Below are 23,092 nucleotides of genomic sequence, written 5' to 3'. Positions count from 1 at the left end.
AGATATAGACTGGAGGACAAGGGCTAGTAATAATAATAGGGCTCAGTTTTTCCTGGATGTGATAGCTGATGGATTCCTTAACCAAGAGGGGATGCCATTTTAGATTTGGTTTTGGTGAGTAGTGAGGACCTCATAGAAGAAATGATTGTAGGGGACAACCTTGGTTCGAGCGATCATGAGCTAATTCAGTTCAAACTGAATGGAAGGATAACCAAAAATAGATCTGTGACTAGGGTTTTTGATTTCAAAAGGGCTAATTTTAAAAAATTAAGGAAATTAGTTAGGGAAGTGGATTGGACTGAAGAACTTGTGATCTAAAGGCAGAGGAGGCCTGGAATTACTTCAAGTCAAAGTTGCAGAAACTATCAGAAGTCTGCATCCCAAGAAAGGGGAAAAAATTCATAGGCAGGAGTTGTAGACCAAGCTGGATGAGCAAGCATCTCAGAGAGGTGATTAAGAAAAAGCAGAAAGCCTACAAGGAATGGAAGATGGGAGGGATCAGCAAGGAAAGGTACCTTATTGACGTCAGAACATGTAGAGATAAAGTCAGAAAGGCCAAAAGCCATGTAGAGTTGGACCTTGCAAAGGGAATTAAAACCAAGAGTAAAAGGTTCTATAGCCATATAAATAACAAGAATACAAAGAAAGAAGAAGTGGGACCGCTAAACATTGAGGATTGAGTGGAGGTTAAGGATAGTCTAGGCATGGCCCAATATCTAAACAAATACTTTGCCTCAGTCTTTAATGAGGCTAATGAGGAGCTTAGGGATAATGGCAGGATGACAAATGGGAATGAGGATATGGAGGGAGATATTACCACATCCAAGGTAGAAGCCAATCTCGAACAGCTTAATGGGACTAAATCGGGGGCCCCAGATAATCTTCATCCAAGAATATTAAAGGAACTGGCACATGAAATTGCAAGCCCATTAGCAAGAATTTTTAATGAATCTGTAAACTCAGGGGTTGTACTGTATGTCTGGAGAATTGCTAACATAGTTCCTATTTTTAAGAAAGGGGAAAAAAGTGATCCGGGTGACTACAGGCCTGTTAGTTTGACATCTGTAGTATGCAAGGTCTTGGAAAAAAATTTGAAGGAGAAAGTAGTTAAGGACATTGAGGTCAATGGTAATTGGGACAAAATACAACATGGTTTTACAAAAGGTAGATCATGCCAAACCAACCTGATCTCCTTCTTTGAGAAGGTAACAGATTTTTTAGACAAAGGAAATGCAGTGGATTTAATTTACCTTGATTTCAGTAAGACATTTGAAATGGTTACACATGGGGAATTATTAGCTAAATTGGAAAAGATGGGGATCAATATGAAAATTGAAAGGTGGATGAGGAACTGGTTAAAGGGGAGACTACAACAGGTTGTACTGAAAGGTGAACTGTCAGGCTGGAGGGAGGTTACTAGTGGAGTTCCTCAGAGATCGGTTTTGGGACCAATCTTATTTAATCTTTTTATTACTGACCTGGGCACAAAAAGTGGGAATGTGCTAATAAAGTTTGCGGATGACACAAAGCTGGGAGGTATGGCCAATACAGAGAAGGACCAGGATATCATACAGGAAGATCTGGATGACTTTGTAAACTGGAGTAACAGTAATAGGATGAAATTTAATAATGAAAAGTGCAAGGTCATGCATTTAGGGATTAATAACAAGAATTGTGGTTATAAGCTGGGGACGCATCAGCTGGAAGTAACAGAGGAGGAGAAGGACCTCGGAGTATTGGTTGATCACAGGATGACTATGAGCCGCCAATGTGATATGGGCGTGAAAAAAGCTATTGCGATCTTGGGATGCATCAGGCGAGGTATTTCCAGTAGAGATATGGAGGTGTTAGTACCGTTATACAAGGCACTGGCGAGACCTCATCTGGAATACTGTATGCAGTTCTGGTCTCCCATGTTTAAGAAGCATGAATTCAAACTGGAACAGGTACAGAGAAGGGCTACTAGGATGATCCAAGGAATGGAAAACCTGTCTTATGAAAGGAGATTCAAAGAGCTCGGCTTGTTTAGCCTAACGAAAAGAAGGCTGAGGGGAGATGTGATTGCTTTCTATAAATACATCAGAGGGATAAATACCGGGGAGGGAGAGGAATTACTTAAGCTCAGTACTGATGTAAACACAAGAACAAATGGATATAAACTGGCCATTAGGAAGTTTAGACTTGAAATTAGACAAAGGTTTCTAACCATCAGAGGAGTGAAGTTCTGGAACAGTCTTCCAGGGGGAATAGTGGAGGCAAAAGACATATCTGGCTTCAAGACTAAGCTTGACAAGTTTATGGAGGGGACGTATAATGGGATAGCCTAATTTTGGCTATTAATTGGTCTTTGACTATTAGCGCTAAATATGGCCAATGGCTTGTGATGAGATGTTAGACGGAGTGGGATCTGAGTTACTACAGAGAATTCTTTCCTGGGTGTCTGGCTGGTGAGTTTTGCCCACATGCTCAGGGTTTAGCTGATCGCCATTATTTGGGGTCGGGAAGGAATTTTCCCCTTGGGCAGATTGGGAGAGGCCCTGAGGGTTTTTTGCCTTCCTCTGCAGCGTGGGGCACGGGTCACTTGCTGGAGGATACTCTGCATTTTGAAGTTTTTAAACCATGATTTGAGGACTTCAATGGCTCAGATGTAAGATAGGGGTTTGTTACAGGAGGGGTGAGATTCTGTGGCCTGCATTGTGCAGGAGGTCAGACTAGACGATCATAATGGTCCCTTCTGACCTTAAAATCTGTGAAATCTATGAAATCTAAAGATAGCTACAGCACTGGTCCCAGGGTTTAAGAATCTGAAGCGCCTTCCAAAATCTGAGAGGAATGATATGTGGAGCATGCTTTCAGAAGTCTTAAAAGAGCAACACTCCAATGTGGAAACCACAGAACCCAAACCACCAAAAAAGAAAATCATCCTTCTGCTGGTGGCATCTGACTCAGATAATGAAAAGGAACATGCGTTAGTCCGCACTACTTTGGATTGTTGTTAAGCAGAACCCGTCATCAGCATGGACGCATGTCCCCTGGAATGGTGGTTGAAGCATAAAGGGACATATGAATCTTTAGTGCATCTGGCATGTAAATATCTTGCAACCCCGGCTACCACAATGCAATGGGAATGCCTGTTCTCACTTTCAGGTGACATTGTAAACAAGAAGTGGACAACATTATCTCCTGCAAATGTAAACAAACTTGTTTGTCTTCACGATTGGCTGAACAAGAAGTAGGACTGAGTGGACTTGTAGGCTCTAACATTTTTAATTGTTTTATTTTTGAATGCATTTTTTCATACATGATTCTACATTTGTAAGTTCAACTTTCATGATAAAGAGATTGCACTACAATACTTGTGTTGCCAGCACAGAGTGCCCGAGGCAAAGCAACAGCGGGTTCGTTGCCCGGTGTGCTTCGCGTCAATAAACACACCAGGTGGAGAAGCAAACAAAGTTTATTTGGGATCCCAAAGCGGTGCAAGGAGACAGGCGCGTCTCAGATCAAGCACACTAACAGAAACAGTTTTTCTTCTTTTATACATTTTGCAGTTAAGCCTCACCCCCCCCTTCCCCTCCCTTTCTCCCTCCCCCATTCCTCCCTCTACCCCTCCCGTCCCTGGTAATAGTTACTAAACAAATAACGATTACATTTAAGCAGTAAAGTCATTCTTGGCAGCTATAAGCCTAGCTTGTTAGTAATTTCTTTAAACTGTTATCTTGTCCTTTTTCCCTTCAGCCAGAAACATGCAGGCCTCATTATTACCGCTTGAGCAGGGGGTTGCACACAGATAACTGGTTGCTTACATATTCCAATTGCACCTGGCTTTTGAGGTTGATTAGAGTTTAAACATGGAAGGATAGAGTTTGGATCACTTAGGCCTAGTGCAGGAAGGCTTCATTGTCACTTTGTGGCCTTCCACCCTCCCGAGTTACCTAGGGTGATGCCTAGTGACGTCAACTCTTGTATTAGGTGAATTGAAAAATACCATTTCTTTTGTTTTTGTACCATGCAAATACTTGTAATAAAAATAAATATAAAGTGAGCTCTGTACACGTGGTATTCTGTGTTGTAATTGAAATCAATATATTTGAAAACGTAGAAAGCATCCACAATATTTAAATGGTCTATTATTATTTAACAATGCAATTCATCGTGATTATTTTTTTTGATTGCTTGACAGCCCTAATCTGATCCATTGAGACTCCAGGAGGAAGATGTCCTTAAGGCCTAGTTCTGCCATCAGCGCTGCAGGGGCAGAGTCCCGCGGGGGTGCCCAGAGAGCACCGCGCACAGCTCTGATTGCCCAGTCAGGGCCCCTGCCCGGCCCGGCGCGGCGGCTCGGGTTATGGGGAGGGAGGCTAGGGGCGGTGGCCCGGCTCTGGCGCCGGCTCTGCGTGACTGGGAAGAGCTGGGACCCCGCTCGGGCCCGCCCACTGCCCGGCCTGGTTAATAACCAATAACAGCAGTGGCCGCTGCTTGGGGGCGTGTCCCCCGCGCGGGGCCGGCAGGGGGCCGGGCTCTGGCACATCCCTGCAGCCGCCACCGCCGTGTGCCGTGTGGACGGAGCCCGACTCGGGCCTGGCGAGCGGGGTCCGCAGCCGCTCGCTGCCCGTCGCGGGATAAATGCGCCAGGGGCGGCGCGGGCGCCCCGGGCAGTGAGCGGGAGGACGGCCGGCCCCACGCTCTCCACCCCCGGCGGGGCCTGCGGGCGGCCCCATGGCTTTCACCCGGAAGAGGCGGCAGGAGCAGCAGCTCTACTCCAAGGAGAGGTGGGGACTCCGCCGCGGGCTCGGCTGGGCCGGGCTGCGATGGGGGAGGCTCCGGCTTGGCCTCCTGCGGCCCGGGCGCCGACAGACTCCCCCCCGCTCCCCCGAGAGAGGAAGGGCAGGTTTGGGCAGCGCTGACACTTCCCCCTTCGCTCCCCAAGGGGAGGGGGTCACATTTGTGCAGCACTGACAGTTCCCTTCTCCTTTCACAATGCGGTGTCTCCTGCTGGGCTGTGCATAGTGCAAACGCTCTCTCACATGCACACAGACTTATACCCACGGAGCAGGTGTTCAGGACATATGTAAGACAGGATAAAGATCTGTTTATTGTTTCATTTGTGGTATGGGGTTGGGAAGATGACATAAACACTACTCTGAGCACTTCTGGTTAATGGGGAAGACCAGAGTCACACACATTGGGTCAGGCCTAACTCTAATTACTATGAAATGATCAGGAGAATCATTCCCTAAAATAGGGTTCGCTAAAGTTGGAAAGGTCTCTCAAAGAGACATAAATATATTGTCTACTTCGGGGGTCGGCAACCTTTCAGAAGTGGTGTGCCAAGTCTTCATTTAGTCACTCTGATTTAAGGTTTCACGTGCCAACGTTTTTAGAAGATCTCTTTCTGTAAGTCTATAATATATAACTAAACTGTTGTATATAAAGTAAATAAGGGTTTTAAAATGTTTAAGAAGCTTCATTTAAAATTAAATTAAAATGCAGAGTCCCCCAGACTGGTGGCCAGGACCTGGGCAGTGTGAGTGCTACTGAAGATCAGGTTGCCTACCCCTGATCTACTTTAAGATACACATTAAAACAGTAGCCATGTCAGTTGTGTACTCAGTAGCTTAAAACACTATAAGCATCATTTTTGGCACACATTGCAGTGCCAGTAGCAATAGGGATGGAGTAGTAAACTAATCACGTGCCCATTTTACAAATGCTATTCTTGTGAGTGCTTCTCTGCAGCTGTTGGATGCATTGCACTCTTCATCCTTGGCAAGGAAACCACAGGACGATGAGACAAACTGAATGGCTAACTAACCAATGGCTAATGAAAAAGGAGAGCTGGGGTGAAATTAGTAAAGCATTCTACATATGCATTAAATACAAATGTCCATTGGATTACTTTTATATTATTGAATATTTAATTCTTTTTTTTTATAATAAAAGATACCACTTTGATGCTACTCTGATGCTTTTGGGGTAGCGTTGGGCACTGCCATAGGAGAAGGGTGTGAGTCCTAGGAATATACCGCCTTGAGGGTGAGCTGTATAAATTAGAGGGGAAAAAATCTTGTCTGAGGAGAAGGAAAAGAACAATCCTTAAAGCTCTGATGGGGCAAAAAAGTTCTTAAGAGTGGAAAAGGGGATAGGAAAGAAACACTAAATCTGTTCCACCAAATTTCTTATTTTGTGGAAGAATGGTTTTCTTTTGTTTGAATGGAGAACTTTTAAATTGTAAAAAACATGATGAGATCGGGGATTGGAAAATCTAGTAGTGGCTGATGGAAAAGGTGAGGGTCCCATCACCTGGGTCTGTGGGCAAACTCAAGTCTAATTCACAGTCCATTATTTTTGGACTGTCATCACTACTTCCGAGAGGTCTTCTCAGCCACTGAAATCTATAACGAGTATTTTTCTTCCAAATTTAATCTCACAATTTTATTGCCTACTAACGTTTCTAATTGCAGCAATTCAAGAAATACTGATTTCCGTCTTTACTAGTATTTGTAACCACTCCCAGTTTAATATCTGTGGATTTCATTTCAATTGCTTGCTCCTTCCCAATAATTAGTTAAAATCAAAGTTCCCTTGAGCCAGTGGCTCATGGGGTTGACATGGTTAAGTGACGTCAATTTCATAGCCAGTAGTACACAAGGTAATGATGTGGCCAGTGTGTCCTGGTGCCTTTGACTGCCCTAAGCTGATGGACCAGCTACCCATTTTGCAGCTGGGTGAACTGGAGATGGCCTTTCAGTGTGAAATCGAGTGAGACTTGAACCCACAACCTTCAGAATTGTGATCATGTGATTGTACCTGCAGATCCCTTTGTTTTGATACCCAAATATAGATGCTCCCCCTTTAGTATATGGGTTTGTACCCTTTTTATGACAAAGAAGACGTGAAAACATTTAAAGCAGGGGTAGTCAGTAAGCGCAGACTCTGGGCCAAATCCAGACTGCCAGATGCTTTTGAATGGACCCTGAAATCTTTTTATTTTCATATTATCATTATTGTTATTTTTTAAATTTATTTTTCTCTGGAGTCTGGACCTTGCCTATACATTGACCAAGAAATTTGGACCCTGACAAAAAATAATTGACTACCCCTGCTTTAAAGTGTTTTTCTGCTCCACTGATTTTTTTTAAAAAACATCAGTAATATAAAGTCTTGACACTTCTGTTTTTCTTAGATGCTTTTTCATCCCGTAATTGAAGGGCTAAGCTGTTGAATCTCTAACAGAGAGCTTTTCTTCTATTTGCTTGCTGGGTATTTGTTAAAGGCATTTGGACAGAAGTTGTGCCCCTTTATCTACTAATTTGATCTTGGGTGTTGTAACTATGTAACTGAAAGAGATTTGATTTTTTTCCCCCCATTTTATTTACTTTGTGCATTTGACCGTTTGTGTATAGTCAGTTTTGTTGGCTTTTTGCACAGCAGCATAGAACAATATTTAAGATACAAGATGATAAAAGTAGAAAATTGACTGAGAGGCAGGCATAGTACCTCAAACAACATTTAACTCCCGTTATGAAACTGACTAGATTACAAGTTAATTATATCCCTTTAAATAGACGACCTACAGAAAAAGTTTTAAATAATCTCAATAAAAATCATTCCCTTCTCAATTAATCAAGTTTAACTTTCTTAGTATCTGATTTCATAAGCCTCCTACTTCTCCAGTTATCTACAGTTTTCCAGAAAAATAGGACAGCACCAGAATTTCTCGTGTGTGTACAAACTGAGCAAATAAAAAAGCAAGACTTCTTTGTATTTCATAAAACAATGTCAAACACCAAAAAAGGGCAGAAAACCCAATGTCTTTTTTTCCTTTGCAGGCCATCTTTCATAGGTTTAGAACAGAAATATCCCTTTCAGATGGGTAGACATCAATTCTCATTTCTCTGACGCTTCTTTTCTCCCATTTGCTTTGTAAGAAAATTACTTGAGGGGCATGTATTGTGTCCTTTTCAATTGACTAGAACTAAAATCTTCTATTTTGTACCTGCTGTTTTTGCTGTATGTTTGCTATTTGAAGGAAATAAAACTACATTTCTAAAAAGTACACTAATTTTAGTTACAAAATTTACAAGTAAAATGAGATGGCTTTATTTCCTGTAAGATCATTGTAGTATTTATGGATTGAGTTCTCTATGCTGTGGGTTATTAGCGTGAACAGATGCGGGTGGGATTAACTCATTGGTCTGACACTTGATACAGAGAATCTTATAAACCTATATCTAATGATCTACATCTTGCACTGTTTCCTGTTTAGGAAGCTTATCTATTTCTGCATTAGTGTTCTGTTTGCATGTAAGATATTGGCAGCATACAGTTCTGCGGGTGGATCCTGAGCAAAACAACTGTTTGGCTTTTTTTTTCTGAACGAATAACCTTGTCTTCTCCTCTTGGAGCAAAATATCCAAAACCAAAAACTTACTGAGAGCTGTCCTGCTCAAATCACTGTAAATGAGAGTCACTTCTTATTTATGGATTCTTTGTTCAGTTAATAGTGTCTACATTTTTATTCAGAGTTTTACTTTACGAATAAGCTGGTGATTCCAGCCATTGCAGATGTTACTCACATTCTGATGCTGCGAGCTGTTCTATACAGATAGATGCCTGATAACTTCAGTGGGGCTCTGTGCAGGCGCAGAGGACCACCCGTGTGGGGCACCTTGCAGAATTGAGGCTTAAAGCTGCACAAGTAGGAAATCCTACTTACGGTTGCCTCCTCTCAAATGAGTATACCTATGAAAGGCTGAGAGTGAGCTCAGGATGGAAACGGAACTTTTATTTATTTTATCTTACTGAAGGCTTTAAAACTCTGTAGTTATCTAAAATCTTCTCTCAGTGAATATAATTGGGCTGATTTGGTAAGCAGACAGCTTAGAGACCCAGTGGGAAGGGAGAGCAGAGGGTGGTGAAACTTCACGTTTTCAGGAATCTGTTAATCAGATTGATATGGATACATGTTTCAGCAGGATCCAGGGAGTTCCCTCTCTGCTTAGGCGCTGAGGGTGGTAATGATAGAAATGGGCTTCTCACAAGACATTGACCTTGGTATCCTCACTTTCATATCTACCTCTTGTTAGTAGGTTTGACCAAGGGGTTCCTGAAGTACAGACTCTCGGGGAAAAAACAGCATTTCTTTATGATGACACACTCTAGTAACATATTTTTGTGCACAGATAGAGATGAAACCATATTTTTGTGCACCATAGAGATGATCATCTCACCAGGATCTCAATTGCTCAAGGGTCCCTGGCACCCATCAGCCTTTTGGGGGAGCTCAGATTAAAGCATTATTTGAAAAAGAGTTTGGTTCTCCACCTTTGTGCATGCGAAGCAGTTCTAAGGCTCATGTGGCTAATGGATTACAGAGCACATGTGCAGAGAGAGGCTGGCTATCTGGAAAACTCTCTCAGCATCACAAGACCTGAGGGTGTGTTATGGTTAAGGCTGCGAATCTGTCACGGATTCCATGACTTTCTGTGACCTCCATGAAATTTTCGCAGCTGCTGCGACCAGTGTGGATGATCCCCTGGGCTGCCTGAGCTACTGGCCCTGGGGCCAACTGCTCAGGTGGCCGTAGGGTCAGCCACAGCAGCCGCTGCTGGAGCGGCTCCACAGCCAGCCGCACTGTCCGCTGTTGGAGCAGCCGCACCAGCCGCTGCTTGGTAGCCCCGGGCAGCTGGCCCCAGGGACTGCCCAGGCTGCGGCCGGTGCCACTGGTTCCGGGGGCCCCCCAGAGTAGCAGGCCTCATGACAGTTAAGATTTAGTTGGGGGTGTTTATAGTAAAAGTCATAGACCGGTTACAACTGTGAATTTTTGTTTGTTGCCCATGACCGGTCAATGATTTTTTTTTCTAAAAATACCCATGACTAAATCTTTGCCTTACTTATGGTCACTGAATCTGTGCACCACCTCAGGCATTGTAGACCAGGTCAGAATCTGAAGTGAAAAAAGCAGACACAGTGTTCCAATCTGCCTCTGTCAAAAGGCGGTTCTTATTTTGAGGAAAAGTAATGTGAATACAGCAGAATAGTCAAAAGGTGCTGAAAACATTTTTTGAAAAGAAAATAAACCTACATAAGGAAATGCTTGCTGGTAGGGGAGGTGATTGGGGTGGAAGAGCAGGTGGGAATGGGGGAGAGGAGTTGGTGGATGGAAGTGGGGAGTGGGAAGGACGGCGCAGAGATGAGTGACAGGGGATTGGGGAAGAATAGGGGCAAGTTCCTGTCAGCCCCACGTTCCCCTCCCATATGTGTGCCATGATCAGGAGGCCCCCAGCCCATCTACAGGGCTGTGACCCTCCTACCATGCCTCCCTCCAATTTGAACCAGCTTCTGGAGGGAGCTTGCCTGTCTGAGTGAGGAGGTCTGAGTCCCTCTCACTGTGCTTTCATGTGAACTGCTATCTGGCGGGTTCCTGTCCTTTGGGAGTGTCTGAGCCCTGAGCCATGCCCTGGTGGTGTGCCAGGATCTGGGGGACCCTGCCCATATATGGGGATGTGACCTCACCTTCCCTAACCTGGTTTCTGGTGTGTGTTTGCCTTTCTGTGGTGGTGCCACCCACTCCCTAACCCCCTTATGTGATATGCAGGTAAGTGTGCCCTGGGATCCAGAATCTGGGTGCTCCTGCCCATCTGTAGGGGTCTGATTCCCCCCCGTGAGCTAGATTTTGGGGCGGGAGGGGACTTGCCTCTCTTGGAGTGTCTGGAATCTTCTCCTTACCCTCTCATGTGAACTGGGATCTAGATTTCCTTGTGTCTCTAAGGAGGCCTGAGTCCATCTCCCTACCACCTCCTCCCATGTAAATTAGGATCTGGGGAAGCCCTGCCCCGGTGCGTGGAATGCCCACCAACATGAATGGAGCAATTTGTGCATCACAGAGCTATTGTTTCAGGCTGTATTAATCTCCATTGGGTGTTCTGTTTCAGCTGAGAACAAGGCCATGTCTATACTACCACTTTATGTCAGCAAAACTTATGTCGCTCAAGGGTGTGAAAAAAACACCCTCCCGAGCGACTTAAGTTTTACTGGCATAAATTGTAGTGTGGACAGTGCTATGTCAGCAGGAGAGCTTCTCCTGATAACATAGGTACCGTCGCTTGTGGTGGTAGTTTTATTATGTCAATGGGAAAACTCTCTCCTGTTGGCATAGTGGCTACACAAGCGATCTTACAGCAGCACTGCTTCATCGGTACAGCGCTGCTGCTGTAAGCTCTCTAGTGTAGACATGGCCCAATTCATCGAGATGAATGGGCACTTAACACCTTTCTGAGGCTGCTATGCTGCTCCCCTCCAGTCTCCCTCTAATTTCATAATGAAGAATTTCATAATGAAGCGTCAGGTCAGCCGTAGCTACGGTTGGGATTCTTGCTTAAAGGCTGACTCTTTTGAGGGTGTAGCTACACTTAAAACACTATAGCAGCACAGATAGCGCTTCAGGGTAAATACTACCTACGTTGATGGGAGGGGTTCTTCTGTTGGTGTAGGTAATCCACCTCCCCGACAGGCGGTAGCTATGCTGGCAGGAGACGGAAGAATTCTTGGGGAATAGAGATCCTGGAGGTAGTCTGCAATCCTCTGCTCAAGGCTGCTTGGAAGGGGCTGCCTTGTTTCTTCCCCCATGGTCAGACACTTTGCCATGCCACTGGGCAATGACTTCAGGAGGCACCATTGCGGCACACAGGCTAACAGCATATGGACCTGGTCTGCAGCCAGACACATGCAGGAGCTTCAGTTACTCTCAGGAGTGAGATATCAGGTACAATCACCACCAGCTGTGGAAGACGGAGCTAGTTTTTAGTGCAAGAGCCCTATCCACTTGTACTGATGGACCAGTGCTATCCCCCTATTGTTCCAACTCACCCCTTTCTTCCCCAGGCTGTACTCAGCATGGCTAGGGCTGCCACCATGCTCTGAGTCCCAAGGGGAAGTGAGAATGTTGCACTTGTAACTTGTGTGGATCAAGAGGAGTAAATGCACTGACAATAGTACCTCTGCCCATTGTTTCTTTAGCAGCTGCAAATGTGGCCTTGAGGTTCTCTTCATCCACACCAGTGGAGTGGCTCAGCCAGATAAGGAGGAAAAAGAAGAGGACAAGGGAAGACATATTCCAGGAGGTCCTGCAAGCCTCTGGTGCTTTGGATTGCGAGCAGAGGGCTTGGCGGGTGGCGATCATGACAAAATGCAGAGGGATAGCAAGAACAGGAGAAACGGGCAGCAAGAGACGATAGTGCTGCTCAAGGAGCAAAGAGACATGCTGTGATGTCTGAACGAACTTCAGGCTGAACACATCTGTTCTTACCTCCCTCCAAAGGCAATAGAGAACTGCATTTCAGGACCTCCCTACACTCCCCTGCTACATTTCACATATCTTAGAGTACACCGGGCACTCCACCTTGCAGGAGATTTGCACAAAATGACAGCCACACATACACCGTGTAAGAGCCTCGTTGCTGTATGTGCTTGTGAATTCCTTGTTCCTCCCCCTTTTCCCTGTATGTATGAAGTTTACCTCAGCATTACATAGGTATGTTTGCATAGGTGTGGAATAAAAATTTACTTATGGAAACTGAATTTATTATTCTCCCATATAAGGTGGTTGCTTAATGTTCACAGAGAATAGCAGTGGGTGCATTTGCATCATTATAGTAGTGTGCGCACAGCAGTCATTACAAGGTTCATAGTATGGTGCAAAAAAAAAAAAAAAACAGTGCCAGGCGCAGCTCACTACAGCAACACACATTACTGTGGCTCATTGTTAAAATGCTCCTTCAAAACCTCCCTGAGCCAGATAGCTCCCAGATAGTTCCAGGAAAGCCAGATAGCTCCCTGTTGAGCTCTTCTTATAGCCATGCTAGCTGGCTGCTCAAAATCAGCAGACAGCTGTTTCACCTCTGCGGAAACTTCTCCTCCTTTGCTTCACATATTAGGAAGCACACAGCAGGCACCTATGACAATGGGAATATTGTCCTCGCTGAAGTCTAACCTCCTGAGTAGAAAGTGCCAGTGACCCTTCAAATGGCCAAAGGCCCATTCAGCAGTCATTCTGCGTCTGCTGAGATTGTTGTTGAGGCGCTCCTTGCTGTTGTCGAGGTGACCAGTGTACGGCTTCATGAGCCATGGGAGTAAGGGGTAGGCTGGGTCTCCCAGGTTCACTATTGGCATTTCCACATCCCCAGCGGTAATCCTGCGGTCTGGAAAGAAAGTCCCTGCTTGCAACTTTCTGTACAGGCCTGTGATCCTAAAGCTGTATGCATCCTGCACCTTCCCTGACCAGCCCGTGTTGATGTTGGTGAAACAACCCCAGTGACCCACCAGCGCTTGCAATATCATAGAAGAGTAGGCCTTTCTGTTGATGTACTCTGTCGCAAAGCGGTGTGGTGCCAAAATAGGCATATGTGGGCCATCTATTGCCCCACCGCAGTTAGGGAATCCCATTGTTGCAAAACCATCCACTATTTCCCGCACAGTGCCCAGAGTCGCAGCCCTTCTTAGCAGGATGCAATTAATGACCCGGCACACTAGCAGCAACCCCCACGATGGACTGACTCCAAACTGATTCCCGACCGATTGATAGCAATCTGGCATTGCCGGCTTCCTCATAGTGATCACCACTTGCTTCTCCGCTGTGAATGCAGCTCTCATTTTGGTGTCGCTGTGCCGGAGGGCTGGGGCGAGCTCTGCCCACCGTTCCAGGAAAGTGTTCTTGCCCATCCAAAAGTTCTGGAGCCACTGCTCATCATCCCATACCTGTATAATGATGTGATCCCATCACTCAGTGCTTGTTTCTTGGGCCCAGAACTGACGGTCCATCGTGGGCAACTGCTCCATGAATCCCAACAGCAATTTGAATTGTTTCTTTCCATGGCACACAGCAAGGCAAACACCAAGGCATCTGCTTCAGACTCCCAGCTCAGGGAACGCTGAAGGATCAGATGTGTTCATAATGCTCCCCACAATACTGAAAAGCAGTGCAAGATCCATGCTTTTTGACAGAAATGGCGGGTGTGCAGGTTACTGGGGCTGCTGAAAAGTGTTGCGAAACCTACATGGAATGATGGGATCGAGAAAACTGAATCATGGGATGCTGAACCTGCTCCCATGAGGTATTGCATACCTTTTCTAAAACACTCTGCCGTAGATGGTAGCGAGTTGCAAAGTGGGATAGCTACCCAGGGTGCACTGCTCTCTGTTGATGCAAGAGCTATTACTGTGGATGCACTCCGCTGATACAGTGTAGCATATATGCAATAGGGTTGCCAATTTTGGTTGGATGTATTTCTGGAGAGTTCATTATATGATATAATCTTTAATTAAAGATTAATCTAATTCCTGGAGACTCCAGAACAATCCTGGAGGGTTGGCAGCCCGACAGTGGTTTAATTACAGCAGCAGCTGTATGTTGCCATAATTTGAGTCAACTTAACTTTGTAGTGTAGACAAGCTTTTGGTGTTAGGATGTTTGGCCGTTTTCCTCCACAGGTACAGTGGCGTGTGTCACTTTTTTTTTTTTTTTTTCAATATTCAGGTGTAAATAATAATCTGTTGCCCAGGGTCAAGTACTCAAGCAGTTTTCTATTCATGTGTCTTAGTATCTCCTCAGGCAAGATCTTTTTTTTTTTTTTTTATTTTTTTTTATTTCTTCTTCAGAAATTATATTCCACTTAGTCACCACATTGATTTTTCATGTATCTTAGTAAATTAATCCATTAATTTAATTGGCACAGTGTAGAAAACAGAGCTATGAAATGAAAGCTGTCCAAGCAAAACTATAGGCTGTGCTTGGTTACCGTAGGCATTTTAAATTCAGCTGGCACTGATATGTACAGTATTAAAGTGCTAAGCACTTTCAGCACCCACTGACATCAATGGGAGTTGAAGTCACTCAGTACTTTGCAGGTTCTAGTCCCTAAATACGGTGATCTTTTGTGAATATGTAATCTCTTATATAATAGCAAATGCTTTTCAAGCCTCCGGTTACTAGGTTCATACCCCTCTATTACCAAGCTGTATTTCAGGTTTCAGCACATCTCATGAAAGTAACTAACAGGCAGTCTGGAACTCCCCCATCTCCAGTATGTTTTTTTTAAAAAGCTAAAACAAACATGTATAAATAGCCCTTTTTTGATATAGACATTAACAATCTCATCATGCCATTTCAGGGAGATATCAGTGTGAGCCAATACACAATATTACAATGCTTCCTGTTTCACAATCAGTCTGACTTGGTTAATTGAATATCAGTTGAATTCCTTTCCTTAAACTCACATCATCTCCTCTTTTAATGTACACATCGATACTGATGTGCACCCTAAAGGGTTTCCCCCGGCTCTCAATAAATATTTTTACTTAAAGAAGTGAGACCAGCTTGTGATCTTAGGTAGTCACCAGAGTTTCATTGACGCCTTCTGATTGCCAGATACACTTTCTGGAGAATGTTTCTGTGGATGTAGCCCCTTTGCAGGCAGTCTGCTTGCAGACGTGGTGTATATTCAATTAAGTTCCCTTACACTGGCTGCTTGCTGGTGTCATTATGTTGGAACTGGTAGGATAGTTGCTTCCAGAAAAAAAATTATATTGAACAGCAGGGTTTGAGTTGGCACATTGTGTTGATAGTGTCAAAAAAGGGAAACTGTACTCCTGTGGTATTCTCTTGTGGTTTCCATTTTAAAATGAATTTTTCTTTGCTCTGGCCTTCTACTGCTGTAATACAAATAATTATCTTAATTAATATTTTCACATTGGTTTCAGAAACAGTAGATGGTAATCCTATGTATCCTAGTTGTCCTGCTCTCTCTTAAAATACAGCCCCAAGGCCCCAAAAGTCGGCAGAGTGGCTCAGGCAGATATAGTACCAGAAGCTCCTTTTAGCTGACTAGATTTTAAATGCTCAAGTCCAATATATGAAGCCCCTCCCCTTTCCTAGGTTTCATAGCCTGAGCTCCAGCTTGAGCCTCAACTTCAAAGCAATGTCTCTACAGCTGTGTTTAGAGTGCTAGTGTGAGCCCTGATAACCCGAGTCTCTTGACCCACTCTGGGAGGTTCACTCCTGCTAGTAGCCCCAAAACATTGTGTAGAGTTACCCTTTGTGCTCTTTTGAAAGCTGGCCCCTCTTGTTTAACCAACAAAGATGTCCTTTTCCTTTGTCTTCTGTTTTAAGGGTATTTTTGCCTTTTTAAAGCAGTCTACTATTTTTCATTCCAATCCCACACTTAAGATAAAATATTGAATGATCCTCAAAGAAGTAATAATTTATCAGATACTCATTATGATGTGTTGCTATCAATGTATTTCTGAGCAATTAAACTGCATAGTGGTTCTACAACTTGTGGCCGTATCTATGACAAGTGTGTTGTCTTGACTTACAGAGAGGCAACATAATTTGATTATATTACATACTCCTGGGGGAATTCTGCGACATTGCGCAATGCAGAATTTTGCAGAAAATTAGCGTGCATGCAAAATTTCCCCTTTCCCTCCACAGAAATGTGATGCAGAGATGTTGGTCGCCACTAGGGGCCGCTGGACCTAGCAGAGCCCAGCTCACAAATAGATATGGCCAGGAGGAGGGGGAAGAGGAGGGAACTTGAGGGTTCCCAGCCACTGCAGTTCCCAACATGAGCTCAAGGCAGGAGGGGGTGGCGCCACACAGGAAACTCTATGTAAGCATGGGACCCAGCATCAGTTGTTTCTCCCTCTGGATCCCTGGGCTCTGGGGAGTAGAGGGTGTGAGCATCAGGGCTGGGGTGCCCGCAGTTGGGCTCTGGGGGAGAGGAAGTGTGAGTGTCTAGGCCAGGGGGAGGAGCCATAGCTGGCCTCTGGGGAGTAGGGGATGTGAGTGTCTGGGCTGGGGGGGACGGACCCACAGCTGGCCTCTTGGGGATAGGGGGTGTGAGTGACTGGGTGGGGGATGGGCATGACTGGGCTCTGGTGGGGAGGGGCTGAGTGTGTCTGGCCTTCGGCTGGGCTCTGAGTGGGAGGGGGCAGAGAAACAGGAAATGGGCTGTCATAGGGGCTTCTTTAACTCTCTACTCCTGGGAGAATTTTTGTCTGTATCTGTATTATTACAGACACATTTGCTGACAGGTATTTTGGAATAAATTACCAAAATAATTGAAACTGGTATATTATATAGTTTTATTTTGACAAATACAATTTGCAGAATTTTAAAATATTGTGCACAGAATTTTTAATTTTTTGGTGCAGAATTCCCTCAGGAGTATATTACACAAGTGCTTCCTGTGATGCACTTAAAGTGAAGTTTTAGGTGTGGGTCACTTAGGGCTTGAGCCCAACAACATTGAAGTCAAATTTCCATTGGCTTCAATGGGCTTTGAATCAGCTGGTTATAGTGCTGAGCTATTTAATATTGTTAACAATTAGTGTTAATTAGATAAGTGTCTTACATATGGCAAATTTCTGATAGCAACTGTCGATTTACATACTTCCAGAAAGCTGACCACTTTTTGGTGTTAAGAGAATTCTTAGTCATCCACGGTTCTCTCTAACTTCACAGGTTTCAGAGGGGTAGCCGTGTTAATCTGTATCAGCAAAAACAACGAGGAGTCCTTGTGGCACTTTAGAGACTAACAAATTTATTTGGGCATATGCCAAAATAAATTTCTTAGTCTCTAATTTCACAAAGACCCTAAAGGTAAGGGCCAGACACTAGTTTTCACTCATACCAAATAATGGAATTGAGAAGGGCTGAAACAAATTTTGAGTGAAAGTCGGGGGAAACATCACCCTTTTATTTCTAATACAGAAAGCAAGGCCTTTCAGAAGGATTCATTGTTGTGGTTATTCACAGATTGCCCAAACAATCTTGGCAGTGCAGTTTTAAAAAATGTTTATTATTATAATAACTGAAAAGATTATGCATATACATAATGTTTTCCTTATATTTTCAGTAACATGTAAATCTAAGTGATGGTGGCATAGATAATATCAAATGATTCAAGGCTATATGGTAGAGAGAAGCCTTACTTATTTTGAAATAATTGATTGCTTCCTGTTTCCTTTTAAACTGGTGTGAGTTCAGCTTCTGTGAACTGTGCTAGGTGATACTTGTTCCATGGTTTACCTTGATCAGGTTGAGCCATACTGGCCTTTGTGGTCCTGCTGGGTTCATCCAGGTAATCAGGATTGTTTTTTTGACCAGCATAGTAACAGAGCATAAAAGATCTCTTTTATGGTGTTTAACACTTCAGAAATGCCTAAAACACAATGGTATTTTTTAGGAAAGCCCACCTCCAACATGTCTTTAATTGTGTTACTCCTACCCATTTGACAGTATATTTTAATAAGAACAATGCAAAGTCCGATCCCTGCATGAAGAGAAAAGTTTCTTAAAAAAACGAAAACATTTCCCTCTCGTTTTTTTTATTTGTAGGTTTTCGCTGCTCCTTCTTAATCTGGAGGAATATTATTTTGAACAGCATACGGCTAATCATATTATAAACAAAGACTGCAGAGATGAAAGGTAGAAAACCATTTGTGTTTTGAAAATTATACTGGAGTCATTCAGCTATTGGATCTCAATTTGGTTATGCAAATCTTTTTTTTCTTTTTCCTTTTCTTTTTAGGAAAATCAGAGGTTCACTAAAAATCTGCTCAAAATCAATTATTTTTGAACCAGATGAGAAAATCCAGCCCATTATTAAGGTAAATTGTCCAGTCTGATCATTTGGTAGTAACTTAGTTTCTTTTTAAAATGTATGTTTAAAGAAATACATATTTCTATAACTTGCTGCAGATCCCATTGCGAGACTGTATTAGTATAGAAGCACCAGAAGATAATGAAGCAAATAATCCTTTCACCTGGTATGTGAATTTAAGATGTTTAGATATTTCTATTTTTGTTTTTAATAAGTGGAATACTTGTATTTCAAGTACCTTTATCTACATTATAGGTATACACCTGGAGTGATTTCTGTTGTATCCAATCAGGTAAGAAAAACATATAACAAATTCATGGTTCATAACTAAGAAAAGTTTTTTCTAGGATTTCTTTAAGCATTTTCAAAAAACAATATTGGACACAATGAACTAGAAAATAATATGCCACATTACCGTTCTTAGCATCTTTCATAAATAAGTAAATACAGAAAAAAAAAATGTTCAACTCAAACTTAGTTGACGTTGACATGTTGAGGGTATCTCTTGAATAGATGGTAAGTCAGATACGATAAATTTACCTACAAGCTCAATTGCAAATTGCCTAGTAAAGATAATATTTTCAGAAATGAATGGATACAGGAGGATCACTTTTATCATTAAAAACCAAGGGAGGTGTATTTCAACTTCGATACTTCTTGTTTTGGTCTTTCTACATCTCTTGCAGTTTTTCTGACTCTCCACTACCATCATGGCTTGCTTACATCTGTCTTTTCAAAGATCAAGTGGAAAACTCAGTTCAAAGATTGGACTCTACTGCGTGTGCATTAAAATTTTCAGCAACTGAACATGAAGTATGGAAGTAATGTTAGAGCATGGAATGTCTTGGATATAGTTAATTCAAATTTTCAAATGTTCAACACTCTAAGCTTCATTTAAAAAAATGGAGCGGATCTAAAGATTTCAAAATTAGAAAGACTTCAACAAAAAACGGACACACTTTTCATGAAATCTTTTGAGAAAAAAATTCAACCCATTTTCATTTTTGTCCACTGGTAGATTTCACACTTGTAATCTTGTTTTTGCCCTAATAAAGAACAAATTGCTACAGTTGAAAATTAATTTGGGCAGGTCACTAGACTGTCTACATGGGAAAGTTGTACTAGTTATACTGATGTAGTTATACCCAGTACAGTTAGTTATTCTATTTTCAGTGTAGAGCTTCTGTGAAAATGGCATTATGGGACCATGGCAACAACTTCTATATAAAATGTCCTCTGTTTACAAATATAAAGATTCCTTTCTAACAACCAGCCCTGCAAACTCAGTCAGGTCCCTAAGAGTGGAGCTATGTTCTTTTCCTCCCCACACTCTCCTGTTAAAGTTGTGAAGAACAAAACACATTAGCCCAATCTGTAGTCCAAGGAGGATTCCTCTTGCAGTATCTCAAAAACATCTTTTATAATAGAAAGTGTTCAGCAAACTAAATATGAGGTAGTTAGGTGCTACCATCTCCTTCCTATAACACTGCTCTACAGCCAAAATGCTTCTGAAATAAATGTAGTCAAACTTTACTAATTCTGGGTCACTGAGAACGAAAATGATGTTTAAAATTGTTGTTTGGCTCTAGTTTTCAAGATATGCTATTGGGTCAGTATATACGACCCTTGACTTGGGAATGGCGGAGGATAAGTGAGTTATAAAGGGGAGGGATCTCAATTTAAACCAGAAATGACTAAAATACATCTTTGACTGGATCTATGACTAAATCTATGACTGGGTTTGGACAGCACTTGCTTTTTAGGCAAAACAATGAATAATGCAATCTGAAGCTGGTATTGGGTCATACATGATATGAATTGCATCATGTTATTCCTAGAAGTCATGGATGATACAATCATAACAAAGCTTACATCACTCTGCTGAACAAATTGCCCTATATCAGCTCTAGAAATCATACAGTATCATGCTCTCTTATTTGTCAGTGTTTGATTTTGCAAAGGGACACATTTCTGTGTAGCCAAAGTGAGCAGAGATGCCTCGTACTTGTGTGAACAGTGCAGATAACTTCTGCTATGTTTGTGGTGAAGTGACTTTTGCATCATAAAAGCACAGTATGACCACTATGGTTAAGAAAGCCTATCATCTTTATTTTGGCTGCAAAATTGGAGATCAGGACAAGAGGTGGGCCCCACACATATGCTGCAACACTTGTGCAACAAATCTTGGCCAGTGGTTGAACAGGAAAAGGAAATCTATGCCTTTTGCAGTGCCAATGATTTGGAGAGCGCCAACAACTCATACCAGCCATTGTTACTTCTGCATGGTGCCTCCAGTTGGGAAAGGTGTGTCAAAGAAGAAAAAGTGGACTGTGCATTATCCAAACATTCCATCAGCTATACGCCCATTACCCCACGGAGAAGGACTGCCGGTTCCTGATGCACCAGAATCATTCTCACTTGAGTCAGATGAGGAAGAGGATGAAACTTCTGGTCCTGAACCATCAATGTCACTGGACCCACATTTTCTCCCATCCTCCTCCTCTGAACCACACCTCATAACCCAAGGTGAACTGAATGACCTTGTCAGGGATTTGGAACTACCCAAGAGTAAGGCAGAGCTGTTGGGCTCCAGACTACAGCAGTGGAATCTCCTGGCAGGTGATGATAGGGTTTCCATGTTCCGTGACCGTCAAAAGGATCTTGTCCCATTCTTCTTCATGGAAGGTAATCTTGTAGCCTGCAACAACATCAATGGTGTGATGGCAGCCCTAACATCGTTCACGATCCAGATGAGTGGAGACTGTTCATTGATTCATCGAAGACGAGTCTTAAAGCTGTTTTACTGCATAATGGCAATGTTTTGCCATCAATTCCAGTTGGTCATGCAGTCCATATGAAGGAAACCTATGACAACATGAAACAACTTTTGAGGTGCATAAACTATGACCAATATCAGTGGCAGCTTTGTGGCAATTTGAAGGTTGTTGCTCTCTTGCTTGGTCTGCAGACTGGATACACAAAGTACTGCTGTTTTTTCTGTGAATGGGATATTCGTGCAAGAGATTCCCACTACATTAAGAAAGATTGGCCACTCCGACAGTCACTGGAGCCTGGGAGGAAAAGTGTTCAGCATCCACCACTTGTTGAATCAAGAAAGATTTTGTTACCCCCCCTTACACATCAAGCTGGGTCTGATGAAGAACTTTGTCAAGGCCATTGACAAAACACAAGCAGCTTTCAAGTACCTCCGTGGAAAATTTCCAAGGTTAAGTGAAGCTAAGATAAAGGAAGGTGTCTTTGTTGGTCCTCAGATTCGTGAACTTCTTCGAGATGATGCATTTGACCATGCACTGAGTGGCAAGGAAAAGATGCCATGGAAAGCCTTCCAGTTAGTGGCAATAAATTTTCTCGGAAACAACAAGACAGACAACTACAGGTTGTTGGTGGAAAACCTCCTCAAGGCATACAAAAGCCTTGGTTGCAACATGTCACTAAAGACACATTTTTTGCACTCTCATCTAGATTTTTTTCCACCGAACTACGGAGCAGTGAGCGACGAGCATGGCGAGCGATTTCACCAGGACATTGCAACAATGGAGAAACGCTATCAGGGCAAATGGAGCCCATCAATGCTTGCAGACTATTGCTGGACAGTGACAAGAGATGCTCCATTTAATGAATACAAGAGACAAGCCAAGAAGCACCGAGTAGACACTAAATAGGACTAAACTATGTACATAATAGTTTTTTGCCTTTGTTTCATAATAAATTTTATTTATATAACCCTTTTGCTGATTTTTAAAGTGTTACATAAACAGAACAGGTGAAATATTATCATGTAAAGCAACCATAAACACATGAAAAGACCTAGGTTTACAATTTATGATTAAAACTTTATCTACACAATATACATAGACATAAAATGTAAAAACTTAAATATCTTAGAAACAGTAGCCAATCAGTTGTTTTAATTGTCATATTTGAATTCAGCACATCAAAATACATAATAAATAGCACATTTTATCTCTGAAGCAGTCGACTTCTCAAAAATTGTAGACCAGTGTAATCAGGTGTGCTGGAACAATTTTCCTAAGGGGGTGCTGATGATGGAAACCAGGTCTTTGGTGTTTGTTATTACTACTTCAAGCCAGAGGATGCAGGAGCACTCTTCGTTCCAGCACCACTGCCTATAATACTGGTAATGTATGGAAATCCTTGGATGAAAGCTGTGATATAAAAAGCCTTTTATATAAAAGGGAGGGAATTTAAAGTGTATAATTGACCCTTTCTGATGTCTGTCAGACTCTGTGCAGAGAAACCTTTCTTAGTATATAAGACTTAGACCTCATTAGATCCATTTTGTAATAAGTTGTAGTTACCGTGAATTATAATGGAACAGGTGTACAATATATTCACAGACAGGATTACTTTCTCTGTAAACTCAAAGCTCATTGCCAGTGTATGAC

General features: G+C 42.8%; 1 protein-coding gene across 3 annotated transcripts in view; it reads left to right on the top strand.

Annotated features, from left to right (window-relative positions):
• Positions 1 to 4,509: 4,509 nt before the first annotated feature.
• The window catches only part of NSMAF (neutral sphingomyelinase activation associated factor), a 58,624-nt gene continuing 40,041 nt past the window's right edge, over positions 4,510 to 23,092 (top strand). For 2 of the 3 annotated variants that reach the window (XM_034762980.1, XM_034762979.1), the window contains exons 1-5: positions 4,511 to 4,772; positions 18,401 to 18,490; positions 18,594 to 18,672; positions 18,764 to 18,831; positions 18,921 to 18,957. In XM_034762980.1, the coding sequence (XP_034618871.1) occupies positions 4,720 to 4,772; positions 18,401 to 18,490; positions 18,594 to 18,672; positions 18,764 to 18,831; positions 18,921 to 18,957 (327 nt within the window). In that variant the 5' untranslated portion in view covers positions 4,511 to 4,719. Of the gene's footprint in view, positions 4,773 to 18,400; positions 18,491 to 18,593; positions 18,673 to 18,763; positions 18,832 to 18,920; positions 18,958 to 23,092 lie in introns of all 3 variants that reach the window. The other variant, XR_004644743.1, reaches the window with a different exon arrangement.

Source organism: Trachemys scripta, chromosome 2 (assembly GCF_013100865.1).
Source record: "Trachemys scripta elegans isolate TJP31775 chromosome 2, CAS_Tse_1.0, whole genome shotgun sequence".
In the NCBI taxonomy this organism is placed as follows: Eukaryota; Metazoa; Chordata; order Testudines; family Emydidae; genus Trachemys; species Trachemys scripta.
The sequence above is the reverse complement of the archived record's forward strand: the minus strand, read 5'-3'. Positions and strand labels throughout refer to the sequence as shown.